We start from the raw sequence: 26,308 nt of genomic DNA, 5'->3' as shown, positions 1-26,308 counted from the left end.
AGTTAGAAGACGTACCTTATATGGATAGAAATCTATGTGAGTCTAGTTTCTATAGGATTTGTAATCAAATCAATATCTTATTCCTACAGGGAGATATGACCGAATCATTGCTCGGAGGTCCAGTGAGCTCGGAGGAATTATCTCAGCCATTGATTTGCTTTTGATCCAAAAGCTATGAGGGAAACTTGAGACCTTGTTTCTCCTGCATATAGAGCACAAATATGTATCAGAATCTCCATAAATCCCTGCACCAAAGAATGTCAAAGAAGGCATGCAGCAAATTAAATGAGAAGAGGCAAGAAAGTCAAAGAAAGCATGCAACAAATTTAATGAGGAGAGGTAAGAAAAAATCAAACATGGCTGCAACAATTAAGACTTTTGTTGCCTCCCTAATTCAAATAAAGAAATTTTTGCAAAAGAAATCAGCATTAAAGGAGGAAGAAGATATACAATTAATGCAAAAGATATGCAATCCTTATAGAAATCAGAATTCTGGCACTGCAGATCATCCAACTTTGACGGGCTCCCCTGAATAGCTCAAAATTATTGATAACATGCATGAAATATGTATGAAAAGCCACGGAAGTCTAGTTGAAATTTCCAGTTGGAATCATCTCAATATCTATTTTCTAGAGAAAGTTATGGCCACAACAAGGGACAAAGGTCAGATCTGCCGAATCTAAGAAACCTCAGCCAATTTGGTTTCAACTTTGTGGGCTTTGTGGCCATCCTCCCTTGGGTTTCTTCCTCTATATATAGCACCTCATTTCCACATAAAATAATCATCAACCTTGCTCACAAGACTAGCTAAAGCTCTGCCTTAAACACTACTCATCATCCTCAAAACCATTCAAGCGAAAACACCATCTTTCCTTCATTCCATTCGATCCAAAGCGCTACGCCTAGGATTGCCATTCAAGTTGAAGCCGTGCTGCCTTGTTTTGATACCGCTAAGGAGATTTACAAAGTGTAACTCGTTACTTCTTCACTTATGTTTTCGGTTTGGATTCTTTATGTGATGTTGTGTTTATGTTTTTGGCTAGTTCCGAATTTGTGGAATACTCTTATGTAGTTTACGATTTTGCAAGATGTTATAAAGTAGTTTTGATTTTGTTTTCTATGATTTCTCTGTAGATGTCGTGAGTTTATAATTCAATGATTTAATGATTCTCTTTCTTGAGCGTTAACTATATGTGATTCAAGGCGCTAAGTTAGTTTTGCATATAGGATTCTTAAGTGTTTTTGTTAACTTGTTAAAGTAAGTGACATGCTTGACTTGTTAGTAATCACTAGGAATTAACCATGATCCGTTTGTTATCTAAGATGCACTAAGTAATTAGATAAGAGATGAATCAATGAAGTGGTAAGATTGAGAATGACATGTTACCTTGTAATTTCTAAGCGCTAAGATAGGATTACCAGGCCATGTTTCGAGTTAGGGATGCGCTAAGTAACCTAGTTCGGCATTAGGTTGTTGTTTGTTCACTCAATACTTGTCCGCTAAGGCTCGTTGTTTGCATAGGATGAGATTATGATTTTGAAGCTACTTGTGACGATTTTTTTGGTGATGTTTATGTGTTGGTTGGTTGATCACATGTATATATTAGTTTAGGGTTTATTTTTATGTTCTTGATACGATCCTATATCAAATTTTTATATCTCTTATGAATTCGTTGTTAAATGTTTGTGATTCTTTATCCTGGTTGGATCCCCGGTTTGTGAACGATACCCTCTTGTTTTATACTACTAACGATGGTTACATGGTTAATATTGATTTCGAGTAATCGAACCGATCACAGCAGACAGAAAATCATTCATATATCCAATAATTTCATCACAAATTCCAGATTTTTTTCTACAGTCAACAGCTATTAGGCCGGCCTCTTGATTTATTTGCTTCAAAATCTGAGAAGTGAACCAGAATATAGGCAACACTTGGGGAAACTAACAGAAGTGATAACAATCTGGGTATACGCCAGAGTTAATTTCAGCTATTTGTCACCTAACAGCTTGTTAAAACTTTCATCGACATCCCACAAATCTTAACAATAAAAAGAGAAAACTCACCAGTACAAATCCACTAAAGTTGAAGTGATAGAAGGTCCCAGACCCTATGTGGTCCAGAAAAGATTCTTAACAACAGGGCTAGATTATATGTGAGGTAAGGCGAAGGGAAAAAAGAGAGAACCTTCTAGATGTGCTTTTCTGAATTACCACTGCAACTTGTGTGGACGGAAAAAAAAAATCTTCCCACCAGACACACATCATTGAAATTTGTCCGAAGACTTTGGAAAATAAAGATTTGATTTATCATGGCCTCAGGAAAAACTTGATTTTCTGCTCTGCATCAATCTGGACAAAATGAGTGCACATCTGGGGTTCTAGTGCTACAGAAGACCTCATCCAACCAAATTGTGTGTCAATGCGTCATCAAATAATTCAGCTATGTGAGAAGATAAGTATTAAATTTTCCTTTCAAGAAATGATTTAAACTTCATAAAAGAAACAGACAACAATATTCAAAAAAAGAAAAATCAGAGACAACATCAGATTCCTGCATGGCTAAGGGGATCAATAAAGATTTATTGCTAAGGGGATCATCCTCTAATTTAGCAATGCTCCATATGCAATGTTTTCCACACATTGTGCAGTTACAGGCTACTAGTATTGCCTGTACCATACAAGTTATATTCCATGTTTCTTCACCATTAGGTTGATTTTATCAATTGAACCAGCAGGGTAAGACATGAAGTATGCCATACACCTGTCAGGTGAATTTGCAGGCAACTAGTAATGGCACACACACACACACAAAACCAATTAACACTCCAATTCAGCCAAAAGAATAGATGCTAAAACTCAGTACCAGTTACCAATTTAAAATAAGATTCAAGATACATTAAGCCATATGAGATTAAAATTTGACATTAAAGAGAAGGCAGCCATATTTTATGACAGCAGATATCCACAAGCATATTCATGGTTACTTAATTACAGCATGTCTCTTCCTTAAAAAACCCAAATTTTATTCATAATTGGTACAGTTTAGTTCGGTCAACAGATATTCAACTACAGATCCTGTCAGTAATCATTGCATGATCACTGTACTTTCTGATAAGAGCATGAAGGCCATGTGTTTCAAGTACTTCAATTATAAACTTCTGCAACATGCATGCTAGAAGGTGAAGGAAAAAATATTACTATTTGGTGTTCTTGCCATCCAACGTCAGTAGCACCTTGTATAAATCTGGGCGTCGATCACGGAATATTCCCCAGCTATGCCTCTTGCATTTGATTTGATCCAAATCAAATTTAGCCAATAGTACAGCTTCATCTTTATCATTAGCACCTGTAACAATTTCTCCAGTAGGTCCTAGACATCAAAATGTGAGTTAACAGATTTCTTTTAATCAAATCCACAAAAGATCGTTTATTTGAAAGGTAATTATTGAAACACTCAGGATGCCAAATCAGCAGTGTAACATACCTGCTATGAAAGAGTTACCATAAAATGTGATCTCACTCTTTCCATGCTCAGTCTCAATTATCTCCTTTCCTATGCGGTTTGATGCCACTACAGGCACCTGAATTCAGAAAATCTAAGATTAATGTAGGATGTAATATTACTATCAATTATGATTATTAGTATATCACAGTCCCAAAGTAGACAAAAAAACACCTTTTCTTATACTACATTTTGCTCAAGTTATACTGATAAAAGAACATAATTTCCCTGATGTTTGAATTTCTGACCCAATAAGTGAAATCTTGAATACACAAAATGAAGACTAGTTGAGTTAAACATCCTTTAACACCTAATGCACACGAATTGTCCAGAGTAGATGAGCTTGAGATCTTCAGACAACTAAACTAAATTCCAAGTCAAAAGCATATCAGTCAAACTACTACAGTAGTTAGAAAATTACCAAATTCGCCCCAGCATGCCCTTGCATTACTCGCCTCCAGTGATCCCGAGAATCAAGTCCTCCATCTTGAGGTTCAGAACCAATAGCAGTAGGATAGAACAAAATCTCTGCACCTTGAAGGACCAAAGCTCGGGCCGCCTCAGGAAACCACTGATCCCAGCAAATTGCTGAAATGTAATAACATATTAGCCAATTAGATTGCAAGCCTAACCTTCCAAGGAAAATTAAATGATAATAAATGTTCGACAGATTGAATAGGTATGTCATTTTATTTGGTACTATTCTACACCTCATCAAAACTTGAAAAGCAAGTACTTAGTTCCCTCACCTACTCCGATTTTTGCGAACTTGGTCTGGAAAACCTGCTTGCCAACAATTGTATAAGCACCACTCGTTTATCAAAAACTTAAGGAAAAATCAAAGCTACCAAAACAGCAAGAAAAATATATTGTAATTATAGTTTCCACCCACCTTGAATCCAGTGTCACCTGGATTGAAGTAGAATTTTTCCTGGTAGCCTATAGAAGAATTTTAGTGGTTAATACAAAAGTAATGAGATCAACATGAGCACTTAATGTAACTTTATTACCTGGTCCATCCGGGATGTGGGACTTTCTATAAAGTCCAAGATCCGCACCATCTGCATCAATAATAGCAATTGAATTGTAGTGGGCATTGTTTGCCTCTTCAAAGAAGCTAACTGGGATTACCACACCCAACTCTTTTGCAAGTTTCTGCATCCTACAAATAATGCCGATAAAGATGTTTAAGCAGTTTTGCTGCACAATTAATCTGCCCCACTAACAAGTACAACTTCATCTAACTCTCATTTTATTTTACTTTTCAATATCCTTGGATACGTTATTAAGTGATGCTATCCAGGATGATGGCATACAGGAAGCTAACGCCTAAACTGAAAATCAATTTCTCGTGTCTTCACCTAAGAATAGTTGGATGATTGTTGTAAGGCTTTGCACGCTGAATGAATTCCTCCCTTTGTGCTTGACAGAAGTAATATCCTTCAAAAAGCTCCTGCAAAAAGTCATCAGAACATAAGCGTATCAACTATTAAGGTGTGGACACAGTTGTCATACAAAAATTTCTGCCAAAAGAATACTTATCGGGTTGAAGTCTTCCCTAAACTACCGCATTTACTATTCTTTTTCATACCCAATAATCTCCCATACCCACTTAAAAGACCCCGACTGGAAACTGGGACCTCCTGCCCACCGTACAATCTTTACGTGACATGAAAGCAGCATATACTTCTGGTACAAGGGGTTTGAACAACCAAACCATGGGTTTGACGAATTTTTTTAACCCTTCATTGGTACAATTACTAATTCATAGAGGCTTTTTAAGCTTTAAGTTAACAAAAAGCACATAGAAACATGCTTTTATAATAGTTGCAAGCAGTATCTTCAACAAATCGAGAACTTTTTATATATAACAGATATGAGACCCTTCATTGCATAGGAGCACAAAATTCCAAAGTAAACCTTACAGCTTGAGCCTTGAGGTGGAAAGATCAGATCTCAAACAATATCCACATAACTTGAATAAAGATCTTAAAATGAATGTCTTAACCAGCAGATTCTCTACAATTGTAGTGTTTGACTGGTTAAGCATGTTCTGGATATGCAACGTGAAGCAAAACCAGAGAAAATGAGTTTTGGAGCTACCAAACATAACCCCTTGTCCTTTGTTGAGGATCTCATGTAAGGGAATACATGAGATGAGGAATACATGATACTACAACATGATAAATGAAACTTATTGTGAACTACTGTATTACACATAAATATTTACTTCCACCACACTACATACTGCACAGGACATACACATTAAGCAAAACGTATGATTCTTTCGCTTTGACTAACTACTGTATCATCAATAAAATTATATACTAAATCAACTCTAGAAAGTGTTTGACTAATGATCAGAAGGTGTAAAGTTTAGTGAGAGGATAATAAAGTAAACCAGTCTCTTCGTAGTCTCCTATGAGGCTTATTTTGCATAAGGATTCTATTATGAAACATGGAATGGAGAAACAGAAATCATAATAGGTTTGTGCATGAACCGGTATAAGCAGTTGTAATCGTATGGGAAAAGAAAACAAGATAAAAAGATATATGCTTCAAAAGCTTGTTGTTTCAAACTTCATAGGGTCATACGGTCATACCTGTATGAGAATGATGTTTGCACCTTTTGAATGAGCAGCTCTAACCAACCTGATACAGAAAAGGACAAATAAAATCAACTGCAAAAGATAACTGATTTATTCCAAGAAAAAAAATAAAAGAAGATAACTGGTTTGAAAAAGGTGATGGCTGAAACAAGTGCAAATTTCACTTGTTGCTCTTTGACCGGACTTGATGCAAATCACACAATTAAAGGATCTCAAATTCGGAACCAAAAGACAAAGACTATATGTGCACTTCATAGATACTGGAAATCAGAAACTCATAGCACATAAATATATCCAACAGCCAAAATTCAATCTGCGGCAACGAACAAAGGCTTGCAATTCTACATAACTGTGGAACCCTTGTCACCAACTTCTTTACTATGTGCGTGTGTTTGTAAATCCAATATCGATACAAAGAAGATGCATACATTGCCATAGGTGAAACCTAAGTGCTAACAAAGGAGAACTAGACTTCTTTCCCCTTTATCCAATCAAAAAAGCGCGAAGCAGATCGAAACTCAATGATAAAACATCTTTACATCAATGAAATCCATACCTACAACTACATTTACACTAAATAGAGCCTTCTACCGTTGTTTCACTTACTAAAGCTTGACTAGTATTCATATTCAGTTGAAACCAAACTTTAAATCCCTCCTGATACAAATTCAATTGAAGCATACAATTTTCATAATCATTTCTGGGCGTGGTTCTATAGTCACAGTGACCCCTATAGCAAAAAAGGGCCAATACTAAGATGAAGTGAAGGAAATGAGAAGAGAGAGACCTTTCGGCGGTGGCTACGTTGGTGGCGACGTCATCGGTGCAAGCGAACTGAAGAGCCGAGACCACCACCTCCCTCTTACCCTTGTCGTTCTCCATTTCTGTTCTCTAAAAGGTTTGCTGAGATTAACAGAGTTTTTTTTTTATTGAAAGAGATTAACAGAGAGTTAGTGGACTCATCTCTTCCGCACCGACCTTTATATAGGTTCATTTTCTTTAAAATAAAATTAAAAAAAAAAGACTATTAAATTGTTTTATGGAAAATACTCTTATTTTTATATTTTCAGTAGTGTGATTTTAAAATTTTAACTGTTTAAAAGGTCAATCAATCCATAAATATCATCTCTGTAAAATATGAAATGAAATAAAAATCGTTTGCTAAATTGATTACCTCAAACAAATGAACAGTCATGGTGAAAGTTAGTAATTTCATAATCGGCCGTTCGTTTGTTTGATACAATCGGCTAAGAAAACGATATTTGTTTACATTAATTTTTTTTTACTAAAATGATATTTTTATCAAGTAACAAAACTTTTAAAATTTTGGATTCACGCTACCAAAAGTATATAAATAAATTGGCATGGACACAACTATTCTCATAAATTAATGTAACTGGAAGTTTTTGTTATTCAGTCATGTAAATTGCACACATGTATGGAGAATGTGATGAATGCCAAGAAATTATCGGTTTTTATTGAGATATGGGCGATGAAGTTTAGTTAGTCACTACAAAGGTGCGACCAAGAAATGCAGCTTTAAGAATCCATGTTTTGTTATGTTAATTTGGTAGTCAAATTTGGAACAAACTACAAACTAGAGTGGGGAAGGAGTGAGAGCCCAGACATCTGATAGTGATGTGCAATCTATTGGTAGTTTGATAAAAGTAGCAGCATTTATTTAATTACAAAGACCAAAGGCACCAAGCTTATGAAGAAATGTGGCAAAGATTAGTTGAACATTTCACTACAAATGCTAGCACAAGAAGCTTCTGAAGTCGGGGATTTGCCAAACTAGGTTAAATTGGCTGTTAGCTCTTCTCCTCATTCTTTACGTGCTTTGACATCGCCCCCAACTCGAAGACAAGAATCACAAGAGTGCGTGTATAGTAAGACTTGCACTATAGAGAGCCAGGCATCCCACATCGAAGAAAAGTAGAGCAAACTGTCATTTATATAGAACTATCCAGCTTTAGGAGATCAATTTGGGGTGCGGGGCAGGGAGTGGCTCGCGTTTGCATAAACCCTAAACCCTTCTGATCTCCGGTGAGGATGAAACAGTGGGGGTCTTTGTCCGGTGTTTCCCTCAAGTGGTTAATCAAAGAAACACCGATGCCCCGCGAGTCATCTCTCACGATAAAGCCCTGGGAGGTTTGCAGGTGGTGCTGCCAGCCCGCACGGGCGTTTAGCGGTTACTTGTTTCCTCGCCTCTCTCGCACCCCCCAACTTTTTTTTTTCCTCTTACTTCTATGCGCTCTCAGGCAAGAATAGCAGTTTTCTCTTTGAAGTATTATGTCAACAACTTGATTTCAGATACAGGGGTGTTTAGAATCTTAGAGTTGCTTTAACATTTCCTTTTGCTGGTTTAAGATATTGTAGCTCATGTACCACAAAGATAACTGAAATCTACAAGACCCTAAATCGGAGGATTACAGGCAGCATCATCAGTGTGGTGATAACTGATAATATCATACACAAAAATCACACAAGATGTCCTCAGGGTTTCTACCATTCACGTCTTTGCGACCGTTGAACTGGGACTAAACAAGGCTCTTAGGGCTAATAATCTCACCTGCTCAGTGAATTAGTAAATACCATCTACTATTGAACAGCAATATGGCAATTAACAATCACACTGCAAAATTGAAAGCCTGAAAGATATCCTCCATTATGTATACATGGAAACAGTGCCTCAAAACTCAACAAAGTATACACCAGCCAGAACAGAAACATTGAAAGTTCATAGTTTGCTTTATTTCTACGCTGAGTGATACTGACTCACGGTTCATGTGTTCCGCATCAACACGACAATTTAATTTCAGTCCTGCACTTCTGCCTTCTTCTCACTTCCCTTCATGTACCATCCTAGAGCAGCAAAAACGGTCACAACACCCGTGACAACAGCATAATTCCTGTACTTGTCAGTTGATACTTTGGCAGTTGATGCTCCAGAACCTGAGCTTGAACCACTTGGTTTGGCATCAGTGATTGATTCCCCTGGGCCTGCAGTTGCTTTTTCTTCTGGTTTAGGACCCTGAAAACACAAAACTAATTCAACAAAATACTTCGAGGAGAAACATCACAATATAAACCAGCACCCATATCTCTTAACAGCTAGTGTAAATCGCACCTAATGCTGGAATAGATAATGTTTGTCATAGAAACAGAAAATAAATCTTGCTTATCTGTGATGCTGATAACTACGATCAATACATCAGAAATACAGAAACAAGCTCTTAATAGTTCACTGCAACCAATACTTTGCAACACATCAACTAAGACACTAGAAAATTTAACCAGCCTCATAAAAAACTAAGGAAATAAAATTTTGCTCTTTGCACAGTAGAGGCCACGAAAGAAAGGAAAAAGAATCCATCAATACATCTGGCACAGGATTTCAGCAGATCCCTCAAATGCATTTTCAATTCTGTGTGCTGAAATCTGACCACTGAAGATCATATAAGATTGCATAAACTTTTACGATATAAGAATTCTACAGACTGGTCATACCTTCCGTGCAAGCTTCTCAAGCTTCTCTTGCTCAGCTTTCTGCAACATGAGAAACAGTAAACACAAACAGGCAGCAGATATATCATGATTACATTGAACGTATGACACAGAAGCAGAGTAGCAGACAATAGAAACACTAAGCTGAGAGACGTATCTTGTACATGAAGTTTAACTAGACTTATGCTAAAAGAAATTTAAACCTAGTGTGTAATGACCCGATTTTTCGGAAATCAAATTATTTGAATTCTTAGAAATTATTAAAGTTTGTAAAATTAACAAACCGCATTTGTTTCGCTTCGCAGCGTCGTCAAATCGAAAACGAAACCGTGTCGGAAATCTAAATCGAAAAAACGTTACGTTTCCGCGACGCGGGAGTCGACTTTTACTCCGCCGCTCATTTCCGAAAACTTCCTTCATGAAAGTTGTAGAGCTCGTCGATACGATCTCATGGACACGTCACGCGTTCTAATCAGACGTCGTGCGTGAAAGTTATTAACGACAGAAGTTAGTTTCCAATTTTGAAAAAGGGTATAAAAAAGAATAATTTGGGATTAGGGTTTCCAATTTCGGAAACCCTCTCTTTTCTCTATCTCTCTCCTCCCCCGCAGTCTGTCGCTCCCCCTCTCTCCCTCCCCGACTCTCTCTCGCTCTAAATCGCCGGAGGCGATCGAGCAGCTCCGGCCTCCGTGGCCCTCACCGCCTAGCCCAAAGGCACCGCACGACCTCCAGCTTCCACCCTCTGCCTCCACACGCCACCGTTCACCGCGCCGGAACTCCCTCGCCAAATCGAGGATTCAGTGAGTTCTTCCGCCGCCCAAACACGTCGCCGGCGAGACCAGAGCACGGGGACCACACCACCACCTCCGATCCTCATCGCCGAAGCCACCTGCAAGCAAGGGGAAGCTGAATCGCGCCGCCGGTTTCACCTCTCGTGAAATCGACCCCGCCGGCACCTCGAGCTCCTCCGGCGACTTCCGGCCGTCCTAGGGTTTCGCATAGGTATGGAAATGCATTTAGATGATTGTACTGTGTGATTGCATGTGGTTTGGATGGATTTGTGGAGCAATTGGAAGAGAATCGGAGGAGGAGAAGGAAAGTGAGCACCGCCGCCTTAGGCGGCGCGTGAGGGAGCGTGAGGGTAGGAGGCGGCGGCTTTGGGCAGTGGAGGGGATGCCATGTAAGTGTCCAGGTGATGCATAAATCCCACACAGGTCCATGCTAATGAACTAAATCATTATTCTGCCACATATTCTACATATAGGAAGAATACAAAGATGCACACCAAAATACCTTGATATAAACATTTTCTGCTGCCCTTTCCTCCTCGCTCAGTATCTTTCCACTGCTTGACATCCTCCGAGAGAAGAACCTTGTAGCCAACCTTGATGCCATTGGAATCAGTTATCCTACCTGAAAATGTTACTGTCGATTAGATAAATTCAAAGAAGGCATATGTATTTTTAAGTACTATACAATCAGTTGTCAACACTAACACAGTTATGAAACTAACAACAATCAACAATTCAAACATAGGGCCTCTAATTCAACCGAAAACTGTCGTATTTCTTTTACTGTTAGTTAATCAACAACAAATTCCAACGAGCTATAGAGACCAGCCACTAAAATCAAATGATAATGACTTTTCTTTAGTCATAATCATATTTTCATATGCAACAGTTAAAACATTTTTTTGAAATAAAAGGTCCTGCACTCCGGCCAAAACATCAGTATCATAAACGAGGCCCTCAACACCCCATGAAAAGCAGTGAAAACATAATAATAAGACTACATGGCCCTGCTTGATGCATAACTACTCTGAGTCGAAACTCGGAAACAAGTTCAAAGTAGATCAGCAAGTATAAACCCTAAATAACAAAACAAGCAGGCTCACAAAGTGTTCACTAGAAAAATAACACAGTCAAAGAAACAACGAACAAAACTCCATGGCCTCCTTGCTACATGACTACTCGATTCGAATCTCGAAAAATACACAGCAAAGGAAAAAAGAATCAAAGTAGCTTAACAAATAACAGGTATAAACCCTAGCTAATAAACCAAGCAGGCTCACCTCACAGCCTCATCGTTCGAAGAAGATTCAAATACAAATCACACACAAAACACGAAAAATGAAATTGCAGAAGCAAAGAGTCTATAACGATGATATGCAGTAAAATCGAGCTAAAATAAGTAGAAGAAAACGATGAATTGAAGAAGTGAGGTTCTAGTTTCATGCAAATCGAAAGCGGAAACCCACAAATTCTTGACGCGAGTCGCAAGCCACGGTGATGAACTCACTGATTAATCGAATTGTGAAGCGGGAATCGATTGCGAGCCCTAAGTAGAAACTAAACGCCTGGAAATCGGAGAGAAATAGCTAGCTTACCAAAAATGCTTATGCAGAGAGAGAGAGGGGTTGAAACGAGAAAGCGAAGGATCCAGAATGGGGTGAAATCGAGCTTGCAAGAGTTTAAAAAGGGGGTGGGAGCCTGGGAGGTATGGATTATGGAGTAAAGTCCTGCGCCGCATATCACCCCAAAAACATTTTACTTTCTCAAGTAACAGCCGTACAGTAATTTTACACTTTTTTTTTAATTTCTTAAAATAAAAGAAATTATAATGACCATCGTTTACAAGATTACAACTTAAGTTGAAACAAAATTAGCAAGGAAGAGAACACAGGCAATCCAAACTTTGGGAGAGAGATACTGAGCTTTGGCTAGCAATTGCATCCGTAAAGAAGTTAGTTTCACAGTAAATCTAAGAAAATGAGTTGACTTTATAGTTTATACTCTTTAGCAAGATTTTTTTTTTTAGAATCGACGAAAATCATATATTAGAACCGAATAAAATATAATAAAATATGAACACATTCCACCCTCGTGGATCAAGACATAATTGAAATGTGTATAATACTAAATCTTTGGGTATAGGCACCAATAATCAAACAAAACCCGGAGAAAACATCTCAATTTCGCCCTATTAGCCTTTGCAACAACTCATAAGCTCTTGTCTAAGGTACTAGCAAATAGACTCAAGGGGTTTTTGCCGGAGATCATCTCATCCAACCAGAATGCCTTTGTCTGTGGCCAGTTAATCCAAGACAACATCTTCTTGGCTCATGAGATATATCATTATTTACGACTTAAGAAAGATGGGGAGAACCATGAGATGGGGTTGAAACTTGACATGAATAAGGACTCTGATAGGGTGGAATGAGACTTTCTAGAGGAGGCTCTCTATTAGGGTTGGACTTTATGACACCGAAAAAATCGAAACTGGCCATAACCGAACCGCACCGAAACTGAGAAACTGAAACCGAACTAAATCATTGCGTCGGTGCCGGAAACCGAATCGAACCGAGCAGTTGGTGTCGGTTATCGGTTATATGCTTTCAGAAAACCAATGAAAACCGAACCGAACCGAGAATTGGGAGTTAAGGTTATAACTTGTATTTGGTGAACATATATAATCGGGTGCTTATGCAAAGAATATATTTAGTAATAAATATTATACATGCAGAGATATGTGATTTTGATTTTTGTGTGTACAATCATGCATGCAGAAATCTAATGTAATGCTTGAGGGTTTTGTCAACTAACCCTCATGTTAAGACAAGTCTGAACATTTAAGGAAGAATGTTATGAGGTTTAATGTGTATTTTGGTTAACTTGTGTTTCAACGAAGTACAATATTTTTGTTTAGTTAATATTTGAGTTCTTGATTATTCATTTGGTGAATGTAACTTAATTAAAGTATTCAACTTGTAGCTTACTTTTTCACTTTTAATCTTTTTATTTTCATTAGTCAAGTACAAAAGGTCAATAAGGATATTAGGTTTTGTAACCGAAATGAAACCGAAACCGAACCAAATTATAGGTTAACCGAAACCACGGTTTATATATATATTTTTCAATTTCAGTTTTGAAAAATATGAAACCGAGAATTCGGCGTCGGTTTTCGGTTAGTGCTCATAAACCGAACCGTTGGCATCAAGTCCAGCCCTACTCTCTACTGGATCTCCCTAATTATGACATGTGTCTTTCTCCATTGTTCTTAATGGAAATCCGGGTACGAGTTTTTACCTAGTCGAGGTTAAGGCAAGGGGATCTCATATCTCCTTACCTTTTTCTTCTAATCAGTGAGGTTCTTTCCTTGATAATTAAGGTGGCAATTAGTGATGGTTCTCTAGAGGGGATACAATTTACTCGGAGAAGTCCTACAATATATCACTTATTCTTTACTGACGACTCACTGTTTTTTATCAAGGCTACTATACTAAACTGTTGGAATCTCGTTAACATCTTTAATGTCTATTGCCGGGCATCTGGACAAAGCGTCAATAATGAGAAATCAAGTTTATTCTTCTCCCCTTATACCCCGGACTAGGTGAGACGTTGATATGCCATCTCCTGAAATTTGTGGAAGTCTATAACCTTGGTACTTACTTGGGCCTGCCAACTGTAAGGCTGGATTGGTTGGTATACCAGTCTTAATTTTCCAATACCATATACCAACCAATATATATTTGGTATGAAAAATCCACAATTTATACCAACCAATAACGTTGGTATAACAATTAAATGGTACGGTTGGTACTCGGTTGGTACGGTTGGTAATAGGCTTGTACCAACATATTTAAGGCCCAAAAATTTTAAGGCCCAACCCAAATAAATAATAATAAATAAGTGAAATAACAATAGAATTCTAAAGTCTTATATAACTTCAACCAAATTACCAAATACAAAGTTATAAATAGAAAGTCAAAGTCCAAATAATCAAACTGTTAAAGTACTTATGAATTCTCAAAACAATTGAAAAAATAAATGATAGGTTTAAATGCGATATATGTTGACATGTTGTAAGCAGTGATGGTGCTACTGATAGGTCTAAGCATTTGTACTTGGGAATTCGATTGAATCGATTCATTCATAATTAAATAAAGAAATTGAAAACGAGAAAAATAATGTACTTGAGAAAGAAACTTAGAGAGATTAGATTAAGGTTAGTAGATATATATGGTTTGAATTTATTTTTTAATAAATCTACAATTGAAATTTAAAGATATATATATATATTTTTAATTAAATAATTTAATATAATATAAGTTGGTAGGTACGATATACCATGGTATATGGAAAATCTATACCACATACCTACCGTATTTTTAATATTGGTACGGTATACTGTACCATATACCATGTACCAAGTATTTGATATACCAACATATTTGGTACGGTTAATATACGAATTGGTTGGAATGGTTTTCTATACCATTGAAACTCCTAGCCTACCCATCCAAAAAAAGAAGCCTTGGGGTATATTAAAGAGAGAATTGGCAAAACAAAAACCTTGGCCTGATAAAAAATTATTTACACGATACAAACTCCAAAACGTAATACTGTAATCGTTGTTATGGTCCTGAGTCTTGACCCCTTAAAAAATAAAAACCCGTCCCAAACCCATCAAACCCTACTGACCTGACCTGACCTGACCGACCGCACTCGATCTGTTTCGACAGACCCTTCGATCCCCTCATCACCATGGTAAACAACTCTCTTTCCCATGATCTCCATTCCTTCAAATCCCTCTCTTGATTCCCAAGCGACCATTTTCCGGGTTCAATCGTTTAAGATCCAAACTGGGTATCGATTTCGTTGATAGTTTTATAGATTTATAATGTGAATTTGGCTTGTGTTTACAGGCACCCAAGAAGGAAAAGGCTCCCCCACCGTCTTCAAAGCCAGCGAAATCAGGCGGAGGCAAGCAGAAGAAGAAGAAGTGGAGCAAGGGAAAGCAAAAGGAGAAGGTCAACAACATGGTCTTGTTCGATCAGGCCACTTATGATAAGCTCCTCTCTGAAGCCCCCAAGTTCAAGCTCATCACTCCTTCTATCTTGTCTGACAGGCTCAGGGTATGGTTCTACTACTCGGCTTTTGATTTCCTTAAAAGGGTTTTCGAAATGGTTTTACCTGTAAACATAACTTATTGCATTTGCGTAGAGTGGTTAATTAGCTTCATACAGAGACTGGCATCAACATTAGGCTGTATGCGTTAGATTTCATCTTCTTACCCTTTGGAGAAGGATAGGGTGTACTAGTAGTTGTCAGCATTTCATTTACTTTCGGGTTCGTCCACTATAGACATTTGCCAATTTGTACATGATGGGCGTAGTTACTATCTGAAGATATATGCTGTGAATGTGGATCGATTTTTGACACGTCTAGGACAACATGTATTTGACGTTACGTTTTTTTGCTATTGAAAATTGCTTTCCAGTAAATTGTTTGAGTGATCAAGCTCACACAGTCAACTTGTTGCTTTTGTGGGATTTTTTCTTGTTTCAGCAATAGAAGTAGCATATCTGTTTTTGCATTTGTGGTCTTTCTTAGCATGATCTGCCTGTCCCATTGTTCTCTGCTAGAAGCTATTCGATTTTCAGTCTTCAGGCTCCATTTGTACCATACATTTCTGACTTCCACATTTCAATGTGTGCTCTCAGTTTTCTTTTTGTTGGTGTAAATTTGTTTTAAAAAAATCTAGGGTGTCCGGATCTTTTGACCCGAGCAAAACATGTGACTGACCGCTTGACCAACAACTCCATGGTTTTTGTTGGTGTGAATTGCAACTGTAGTTTAATCTAGGATTTAGAGTCATTCTTTGCTTGTTGCTGTTTATGTTGAGATAGATCATGATGGAGCTCTGTCCACTGTCATTTTAACCTCTTTTATTTGTTATTTTCTTCCCCCCCCCCCACATCCACTCACCTTTGGATGGATACTTTACTCTGTTCATAATGTAGTTTAAATAGTGTGTACATACTCTGAATCTTTCGCATGTACTCTGTAAGGTATCTCATTACATATGCTTTACATCATCTGTACCTGTACAACTTTTGGTCAAGGTTGATTAGTCTAGCCTAGTCGAACTGAATTTATTTTGAGGATCAGCATGTGGGTCAAGGAGATTAAAATCTAAATTCGTACAGTCACTTGTTTAGGAGGATAACAGCTTCTTTATATTTGCAGCAGCACGACCAGATGAACCTTCAATACCTGGTTTTGCCCAACTCATTTCATAATAAATATATTTATATAATTTTTGGGTTTTGAATGCTTTTTATATTTGCTGCATGTATGATTTGTATATTTGCCGTGAATTTCTTGGAGAACGTTACTTGTCTTGGTGAGCTTCTTATTTGCCTCTTCTTTTCAGATTAATGGATCATTGGCACGGCGCGCCATTAAGGATTTGATGGCAAGGGGTTCTATCAGGATGATTTCTGCTCATGCTAGCCAGCAGATTTACACCAGGGCCACCAATACCTGAGAAGTTGTTTGTCTAGGCCATGGGAGGCACAAAACTTCCGCTTAATATTAGCCATGTTAGGAAACTATTGACCTTATCAGTTATATTATGCATTGTCTATGTTCATATGCCCAAGCATGTCCAACAGTGTTTTTGCTAGAACTGGATTTATATAAATTAGTTAGAGTTTTTTTCACCAACAGTCCCTCAACTCTGGTGTACCTACCAATGTGATACCTCAACTCTTAATCGTACCAATGTGATACTCAGACTCTAGTATTGCTATCATTGAAGTACTTCTGTCAGTTTTTTTCAACTTCTCCGTCATCTTGGTGACGTGGCAAGTACGTGAGACCCACAAAGAGGGTTAAAAGACAAAATTAACCCTATCTGAGAGGAACAATGTTTTTTCCGCCCTTTACCTTAAGAAAGACACCCAACAATTCCAATTTTGACGCCAATTTTCCTTCTCTACTCCTTAATTTGTGTCTCTTATCTAAACTAAAGAACTACCGCCAACCAGTCGATCACAATCTGATAAAATCTAGATCAATCTCATTTTCTATTTTTACCCTAGCACTTGTTAAACTAACAGAATAAATATAGAAATTTATATGAAACATCTCATTTCCACAATCTCATAAGAATATAGAAACACATAACTTAACGAAATTCAATTACATGTTTAAGTACCATTAGTTCTTACAAGCAAAAATCATGGCAGATCAACATAAAAGGTGGCAACTAATGGTACTTAAACATGTATTTGAATTTCGTTAAGTTATGTGTTTCTATATTCTTATGAGATTGTGGAAATGAGATGTTCCATATAAATTTCTATATTTATTCTGTTAGTTTAACAAGTGTTAGGGTAAAAATAGAAAATGAGATTGATCTATGTTTTATCAGATTGTGGTCAACTGGTTGGCGGTAGTTCTTTAGTTTAGATAAGAGACACAAATTAAGGAGTAGGGAGGGAAAATTGGCGCCAAAATTGGAATTGTTAGGTGTCTTTCTTAAGGTAATGGGCGGGAAAAACATTGCTTCTCTCAAATGAGGTTAATTTTGTCTTTTAACCCTTTTTATGGGCCTCACGTACTTGCCACGTCACCAAGATGACGGAGAAGTTGAAAAAAACTGACGGAAGTACTTCAATAATAGCAATACTAGAGTCTGGGTATCACATTGGTACGATTAAGAATTGATGTATCACATTGGTAGGTACACTAGAGTTAAGGGACTGTTGGTAAAAAAAACTCAATTAGTTATGTCATGATGAAGCTTGTTATGTGAAATGAGGCCACCAGATTCACTCTCTCTCCATACTAATTCTTAGAGATATTAGTCGAACACCAATAGGAAGTTAACCCGAGTAAAAGCAGCAAACAAGAGATTCAACACTGGTAAGCAATCATGCGCTCTTAGACCTGAGATTTTAGTTTAGACCTGACCCGATACTCAATTGTCTCTCGACCTTGTATTGTATTGATCCGTATAATTGGAACGCGTTCACAGACTACAGTCTTTAATTTTTCTACTGTTAATGTTTGATTTAAATCCCTTAGAATACGCTATGCTATATTGGAGACTTCATAATCCTTTCGATGATTTACCAATTTATTAATCAGAGGGATCAGAGTTGGAAAAAGTTAAATGTTACTTTGATCAAACGAAAAACGCAAATAGCACGCTGCACGCCTATCGTAAATTTAACGTACAAGTATACATATATTTGTATTTTGTAGTATGTCAGTATGATTAAGAATTTTTTTTTGAGCTTCTATTCATACCTCCTAAAATAATACTTGGACATCAATATTTTTCCTAGATAGTTTTGACTTTTGACTTAGTCAATACATATGAAATTACCAAAAAACATATGCCAATAAAAATACAAGAAGGGAAATAATTCCTTACTTATTTATTATAAAATACTAATGTAGATAATTATCATTTATGTTTATTGCTAGACAATCCAACATGGGATATCAAATTGCATTAAATGATTTAATTGATTACCTTCTTTTTTTGATAAATATAGTTTACCAATTTTATTATGAATTTAGAAAACGAGTGGAAGAGTGATCAAATTAATTTGAGAAGATAATTTGTATGATTATTATGCATAATTTGAGTTGTATATAATAAATGAATTTGAAAGAAATTCATAGATAGTAGTATGATTTGATATATCAAATTAGATAATTGACATTTTAAGAAAACTTTAGAGGTTTAAATAATATTTTAAATATCTATAAAAATAAAATAGAGGCTTATTGAGTAAGAAAATCTAAATACGGTTTTTTGATGTACGAATAAAAACTCTTTTTTGTTTTTCTGTCAAAAAGAAGAATTTTGTTTTTGTGAGCGACATAAGTGTGTGACATCAAGACAGTAATAATCTGTGTCAAAAAACTATATCCGTTTTACTGTATATTGAACCCACCACTCCAAGCTAATCCCCTTTTAAAACCCTAGAGTCGCAACCAAAACTCTTTCCGTGCCTCCAAACCCTACTACTGACCTGAAAGCTGCGAGCACCCGCCTCCTTCGACCCCCTCCTCATCGCTATGGTAAACTTCCTCTCTTTCCCATCTTCCGCAATTTCTTCAGTTCCCTAGTCTAAGATCCAAACTGGGTATCGATTTCGTTTATAGTTTTATAGATTTATAATCTCAAATTGGTTCTGTTTACAGGCACCCAAGAAGGAAAAGGCTCCCCCACCGTCCTCAAAGCCCGCGAAGTCAGGCGGAGGCAAGCAGAAGAAGAAGAAGTGGAGCAAGGGAAAGCAAAAGGAGAAGGTCAACAACATGGTCTTGTTCGATCAGGCCACTTATGACAAGCTCCTCTCCGAAGCTCCCAAGTTCAAGCTCATCACTCCTTCTATCTTGTCTGACAGGCTCAGAGTATGATTCTACTTCTCGACTTTTGTTTTACCTTAAAGGGGTTTTTGAAATGGTTACATAACTGATTGTATTTGCGTAAAGTTGTTAATTAGCTTCATACGGTATTAAGAACATTAAGGAGACGCACTAACATCAATATTAGATCTTTACTAATGTGTTGCTCATTGGTTTCTGGCTGAAATGATCGCATCGGGCTGTATACGTTAGAATGTTATCTTTTTATTCCATGGAGAAGGCTAGGGTGTAGTAGTTGCCAGCATTTTATTTACTTTCCGATTCTTCCACTACAGACATTTGCCAGCTTGTTCATGATGGGCGTAGTTACTAGCTGAATGAATATATATGTTGTGGGTGTAAATTTGTCTAAGTATAGGCTATCACTTATGGCTACCATCCACAATTATAATTCATGTCTTTGCATGTCAAAAGAAACTGTCGTTGAAAATTTTGATACCTAGATTGATTTCGACACATGTCTAGGACAAGCTGCATTTGACATTACGGGCTATTGAAAATTGCTTTCCAGAAAATTTGAATGATCACGCTCATCAGAACTTGTTGCATATGTGGGATTTCTTTCTTAGTTGAGCACCAGAACTAGCATTTCTAGTTATGCCTCTATGACCGTTCTTACCATGATTGGGTGTGCCTCATTGTTCTCTGCTAGAAGCTACTCCATTTTTTAAGTCTTTAGGCTCCATTTGATCCATACTCCATTTTTACCATACACTTCTGACTTGCAAGTTTCAATGTGGACTCTCAGTTTTGTTTGGGTGTGTATTCAAACTGTAGTTTAATCTAGGATGAACATCATGCTTTCCTTGTTGCTGTTTGTAATGAGATAGATCATGGTAGAGCTTTGTCCACTGTGATTTAAACCTCTTTTCTTTTTTTTCGTTTGCTTTTTCCTTGACTTCCATGCACATTTGGATCTCTGTTAAAACTGTAGTTAAACAGAGTGTATGTCACTCTGTTTCTTTTGCATGTACCTGTTACATAGCTCATTACATATGCTTTATATCATTTATACCTGTACAACTTTTGGTCAAGGTCGATTAGTCTGGTCGAACTGAATTCATTTTGAGGACCGGCATGTGGGACAAGGAGATTAAAATCATATGGGACCGGCATTTGTACAGTCACTTGTTTAGGAAGATAATAGCTTACATTTCTGTAGCAGCACGACATGAACCTTTTACCTTGTTTTGCGCAAGTCATTTTTTATTATATATCTTTTGAGTCATGAATGCTCTTCACTCTCGCCGGATATATGACTTGTGTATCGGCAGTGAATTTCATGCAGAACTTTACTTGTCTTGATGAAGCTAATTTCTAATTTGCCTCTTGTTTTCATCTTTTTCAGATTAATGGATCATTGGCACGCCGCGCCATTAAGGATTTGATGGCTAGGGGTTCTATCAGGATGATTTCTGCTCATGCTAGTCAGCAGATTTACACCAGAGCCACCAATACCTAAGAAGCTTTTTGTCTAGGCCATGGGAGGCACTATTTTTCACTTCTGCTTAATATTTGTCATGTAGGGAAACTATTGACCTTATCAGCTATATTATGCATTGTCCAAGTTTATATGACCAAGCATTTATAACAGTGTTTTCGGTAGAAGTGGATTTATATAACTAGGTAATGTGTCCGCGCGTTGCTGCGGGGTTATCTGGTTGATTAAATTTAGCTCTAGTCGTAAATATTGACACGATCTTCAATTAAATCTTTACACGTCTACTTCTAATCTCTACCATCTTCCGTAGTCGAGGACAGAGTTGACTTGGACTTACGTTCTTCTCCGTTGCCTACAGCAATTAGAAGTAGGCAATGAAGTCATTCATATATTTTAGTATACATAAGGGAAGCTGCTATAGTTAAATAAACACTGGTCCTGCTGCAATTCTTTATCCCTAACTACTCCCATATTCCACTTCCTTGGCTTTTGTTAGTGGATCAACCCTTTTCATCAATATCTGAAGTAGTCTGTAGTCATGATGCATCGGTGCATCTAGAAACCAAATAGAGAGAGAGAGGAACACAACTTATAAGGCGATGATTAGATGAGTAAAAGCAAGAATAGGTCGAAATGCTTGCATTTCTTTTATATGCTTGAATTTGAGAATTGATGAACTGAATTGGAGAGCACCTCGTTACAGAATACATATCCACAAGTAGATGTCGGTCGGTTAACGACATGCGAACCTCTTCTCAAGAGATTTCAAGGCCAACCGCAGCCTCCTTAAACCCTAACTTGGTCGTGCTCAAATGCATGGGAACCTTAAGTTGGGGACGCCGCACAACTGTTTTCCCGAAAAAAAAAAATCCTAACCCTAGCATTAGGAGGGAGAGTTATTAGGAGAGAGACCGCCGTAGTTTACGCCATGTCCGTCGAAATTTAGTTATTTATATTCTTATAACCCATACTAGGCTTGCCAACAAAAAAAAAACAACAAAAATTTCATTTTAACCCTAAAATATTAAAAAAACATTACCATTGAGAAAGTTGATAGAGATAAAATGGGGGATTCTATTTGCACCTCCGAAAAATGGTCAAATGCACCTCCATCTTTTTTTCTTTTCCTAATTGACTTTTCAATTCACATATAAATACTAATAAAGCATTGGAGGTACACTCGGCTATTTTGGAGGTGTAGTAAGCAATAGAGGTACACTTAGTCATTTTAGAGGTGCAAACTAGAACCACCCATAAAATAGTCAAATTACAAAACTGTTCCGGGAGAATTACTATTCTACCCTTGTGTGTGTCTTAGCCTAATAGGTTTCCTGTTAGGAGATAGATTAGCATCTCCGTAGTAGATTATGACTCCGAATCCTACGGGATTGTGGTGTTGTAAATGCCTATATATAGGCCCCCATATCATTCAATAATATACAAGTATTTTCATCCTCAAACACGTTATCAGCACGAAGCCCTAAAACCCTGAATCTTTTAGAGCCTTCCGAAATTTTTTTCTCTTCTTCCCTCCGTCGCTCCTGCCCGCCGCTGCCTCCTGCCGCCGCCGCAGCCCCCCTGCCGCCGCAGCCCCTGCCTGCCCTCGCAGCCCCTGCCCCTCGCAAGCCTCCGCAGCCCCTGCCCGCAGCCCTGCCGCTCGCCGTTCGCCGCATTCGCCGCTCGCCGCTAGCCGCTCGCCGCACTCGCCGCACTCGCCGCACTCGCCGCTCGCTGCACTCGCTGCACTCGCCGCACTCGCTGCTCGCTGCTCGCTGCTCGCCGCACTCGCTGCTCGCCGCTCGCCGCACCTGCTGCTCGCCTCAAAGCATTCAAAATTGCTCCTCCCGCATATTCACGCAAGAGACGTGAAAATCACAAGCAAGGACTTCGCTCAAGAGAAGCTACTCCCGTATACTACAAACCTCCCAAGGTAAATTTTTATAAACGTTCCCGCTTTTGAACGTATAGATATATTATATCGGGCGCTATTAGCCTTCTTCTTGTCTTAATTCCGGCCTTTCTTATAACGCCGATGAGACTATAGAGGGATGGGTTTCCCCTCTTGGTTGATGTTTTCTGTGTGACGGTCCTGGGGGAGTCACGATTGTTTTGAAAGGGAAGTTAATCGATTTTCGTGTGGTCGCCTGAGTGCACCGCTGTTTTGGGTGCGATCATGAATATCGCCGCTTGCATCGAGTTTTCTTGTGACCATATACGTCACCCCTTCTAATTCCTATTATACTTGAATCTAATCGATTCCGTATTCGTGTTTGTAGATGTCATCGCCATCTCGACCGGAATTTGGCCTTCTTGATCTAGAAGGAAAGGAATACCACCGCTGGGTTTCCGACATGGAACTCGCGTTCGAGAGCCGAGGGATTGAAGGCATGTTTGCCGACCCTCCTGCTGATTTCCCACCTATGGCTAAGACTCAGACTCTCATTTTTATGAGACGTCACATCCATGCAACTCTCAAGAGGCAATACTTGAACGTAAAAGATCCTAAAGAATTATGGGACAAACTACGCTTGCGGTACAACAACGTTCATGATAAGCTCCTTCCTGAATTGACCGTTAGATGGGATAACATCCGTCTATTGGACTATAAGAGAGTGGATGATTTCAATCAGGATATGCTATGCTTGCAATCCGATCTTGGCACTGTTGGTGTCATCAAGACCGACCTAGATCTTCTCAATAAGACATTGGACACGTTTCCAATCAACTATGAGGTTCAAGCTCATACGTACCGCACTCATGTAGAAGAAGGGAAGATCCGGTCTTTTGCCGACCTAATGGCACTCTTAGCTAAGAAGGAGAGACATTCTGAGATTCTCCTCAACAACAACAATAGACCTGTTGGCACTAAAAGAATTTCTACGCCACAGTCTAACTATGGGAAAGCTCCTAAGCAAAAGAATCCATCAAGGAGCGCTCCATATCAGCACCAAAATACCAACTCTCGTGGTGGGAGGCAACAAGGCTGATCTCGGCCTCGGTCCAATACATGGACCCGTGATGGTGGTGGCGCCGCACCCTCAGGGGGAGGCCGTCCCCGTCCCACACTCCAAGGAGGCCGTGCACCTCCTAATGCCTCCACTTCCGGTAATGGCAAGTCTCCATGCTTCAAATGTGGCTCCTTCAAGCACTTTAATCGCGATTGTCGCGCTAGCAAAGAGATGATCAAGGCTTACTCCGCCTACAAGAAGTTTCTACAACCCGAATCGAATCATGTGGATGAGGACCATGAGATCGAGACTCACCATATCTCCATGAAACCCGAGCCCCTTGCTTCTAAAGCTAGGCCTCCGGTTGCTACCATGGATACTCCCGACTTTGATTAGTCGTTTTCGCTTCTTTAGCGTTATGATTCAAGTATTGTTATGGCCGACCGCCATTGTTATTTTCATTGACTTTGTAATAGTCTTTTGATTTTGGAATTAGGAGTTTATGTGTGATGTATTAAAGATTGGCATTCAATAAAATTTCTCATTTCTTGCTTACAAGACGATCTCTTTGAGAATTTTATTTATCCGACACTTAGCATGATGATCAACGTGTGCAACTCACGTGGTTTTTAAATTGGACGCTTTTGGGTCACATGGGACCCCAATAGCACTACATTGTGAATTTGGAACTTAAAATTCGGAAAACGAACCTCGGAACGTCGAAAATCGACGTCGTTTTGCCTTGGCCGGCCCCGGTTACTATTCCGGCGTTTCCGGCACGTTTTGCCGGCGTATTCGCCGTCTTCCGGCCATTTCCCGGCGTTTCCGGCACCGCCACTCGGCTCCTGCCGGCGTCCCCTGTCGGACCTGAAGTCCCGGCCTCCATACCGGCCAGTTTCGACAGCCGCCGGCCGGTTTTTCCGGAAATAGGTGCCGCCGGTTTTCCACCGAGTTTTTCGACGATTTTTTCGTCGTTTTCTCGTGATTCTTCCGGCATATTACAGCAGCCCCTGCTGCCACGTTTTCCTCGTCCAAAATTCACCCGGTTTAGAGTTCTTTTGACATGGTTTTCCGGTTTGTTTTTCCGGTTTTCTCCAAGTCCGTTATATGCACTCACCGGTACTCTTTGTGTGTGTTTCCACACCATTTTTGGATGGTTTATACCACCCTCGTTTACTGTTTGGTATTTCACTGCTTCAATACCATGATTTCCAACTCTTTAGTTGAAGAATGTAGTACTATTGCCATGTGATACATTCGATGGGATCGACCTTCGTTCCGATTCCCTTTCTTACAATATCCTACGGCGTATTGTATAGAATTGTTCCCGTGTCGCTGACTCTCTTAATTGTCATTTTGTAGATGTCCCGCGGTGAAATCGAATGTCTAGCTGATTGCGGAACCACCCACACTGTCCTACGGCACAGGCAGTTGTTCACGGATCTAGTGTTTTCGACTTCTTCGATGACTACAATGATTGGCTCGAAATCCATCATTCAAGGAAGAGGCAATGCTTCTTTCATGTTGCCTAATGGTACGACTCTTAACGTCGTAGACGCTCTTTATGCGCCGAAGTCTCCCCGCATCTTGCTAAGTTTTAAGGACATACGTGCCAATGGTTTTCACCTCGATACTTATGTTGAGAATGGAGAGGAATATCTTTGCGTTACCTCTGAGAAAGCAGGCCATCGCCGCATCTTAGAGAAGATGAAGAGTCTTGGGAATGGTTTGTATCTTACTTCCATTCGGATCTTTGAATCATATGCGGTTGAACGCAACTTTTGTGATTCGGACTCTTATATGCTTTGGCATGCCCGTCTCGGGCACCCTGGACGTGATATGATGATTAGAATTCTTAAGAATTCACATGGTCATCCATTTTTCAAGTCCCGGAAGCGATTGGAGGATCACCTCACCCGTGCTCCGCACGGTGAGGCCGTGCCGACCCATGCACCGCATGGTGAGGCCGAGCATGCCTCACTCGGCAGCTCCACGGCTTTCATGCCGTCGGTGGCGGCATCCCCTCCTTCACAGGAGCTTGTGATGCCTCCCGTGCTTTCACATGCCTC

At 38.9% G+C, this 26,308-nt stretch overlaps 4 protein-coding genes across 5 annotated transcripts; 2 read left to right on the top strand and 2 right to left on the bottom strand.

Moving 5' to 3' along the window:
* Positions 1–2,890: 2,890 nt before the first annotated feature.
* Positions 2,891–7,049, bottom strand: LOC126788990 (N-carbamoylputrescine amidase). The gene is made up of 9 exons (XM_050515033.1): positions 6,902–7,049; positions 6,109–6,157; positions 4,867–4,958; positions 4,516–4,667; positions 4,398–4,444; positions 4,255–4,288; positions 3,927–4,093; positions 3,488–3,584; positions 2,891–3,373 (listed from the first exon to the last, which is right to left on the bottom strand). Exons 1-9 carry the CDS (start codon positions 6,994–6,996, stop codon positions 3,201–3,203), a joined length of 906 nt encoding a protein of 301 aa, XP_050370990.1. The 5' UTR covers positions 6,997–7,049; the 3' UTR covers positions 2,891–3,200.
* Positions 7,050–8,757: 1,708 nt separating this feature from the next.
* On the bottom strand, positions 8,758–12,141 carry LOC126789010 (uncharacterized protein At2g27730, mitochondrial). Of its 2 annotated transcripts, none has more exons than XM_050515053.1 (4): positions 12,008–12,141; positions 10,915–11,034; positions 9,625–9,663; positions 8,758–9,148 (listed from the first exon to the last, which is right to left on the bottom strand). In XM_050515053.1, the coding sequence occupies exons 2-4, from the start codon at positions 11,014–11,016 to the stop codon at positions 8,933–8,935; spliced, it is 357 nt and encodes a 118-aa protein (XP_050371010.1). In that variant the 5' UTR covers positions 11,017–11,034; positions 12,008–12,141; the 3' UTR covers positions 8,758–8,932. The 2 variants fall into 2 exon arrangements, with proteins under 2 accessions (XP_050371010.1, XP_050371011.1); XM_050515054.1 differs by having other exon boundaries at positions 11,920–12,116.
* Positions 12,142–15,048: 2,907 nt separating this feature from the next.
* On the top strand, positions 15,049–17,065 carry LOC126789014 (40S ribosomal protein S25-like). Its single transcript, XM_050515057.1, has 3 exons — positions 15,049–15,167; positions 15,326–15,535; positions 16,837–17,065. Exons 1-3 carry the CDS (start codon positions 15,165–15,167, stop codon positions 16,948–16,950), a joined length of 327 nt encoding a protein of 108 aa, XP_050371014.1. The 5' UTR covers positions 15,049–15,164; the 3' UTR covers positions 16,951–17,065.
* A 2,299-nt stretch (positions 17,066–19,364) lies between these two features.
* LOC126789013 (40S ribosomal protein S25-like) lies at positions 19,365–21,441 on the top strand. Its single transcript, XM_050515056.1, has 3 exons — positions 19,365–19,502; positions 19,626–19,835; positions 21,199–21,441. The coding sequence occupies exons 1-3, from the start codon at positions 19,500–19,502 to the stop codon at positions 21,310–21,312; spliced, it is 327 nt and encodes a 108-aa protein (XP_050371013.1). The 5' UTR covers positions 19,365–19,499; the 3' UTR covers positions 21,313–21,441.
* Positions 21,442–26,308: the final 4,867 nt, after the last annotated feature.

Source organism: Argentina anserina, chromosome 3 (assembly GCF_933775445.1).
Source record: "Argentina anserina chromosome 3, drPotAnse1.1, whole genome shotgun sequence".
Lineage (NCBI taxonomy): Eukaryota > Viridiplantae > Streptophyta > Magnoliopsida > Rosales > Rosaceae > Argentina > Argentina anserina.
This window is presented reverse-complemented; position numbering and strand designations above follow the sequence as displayed.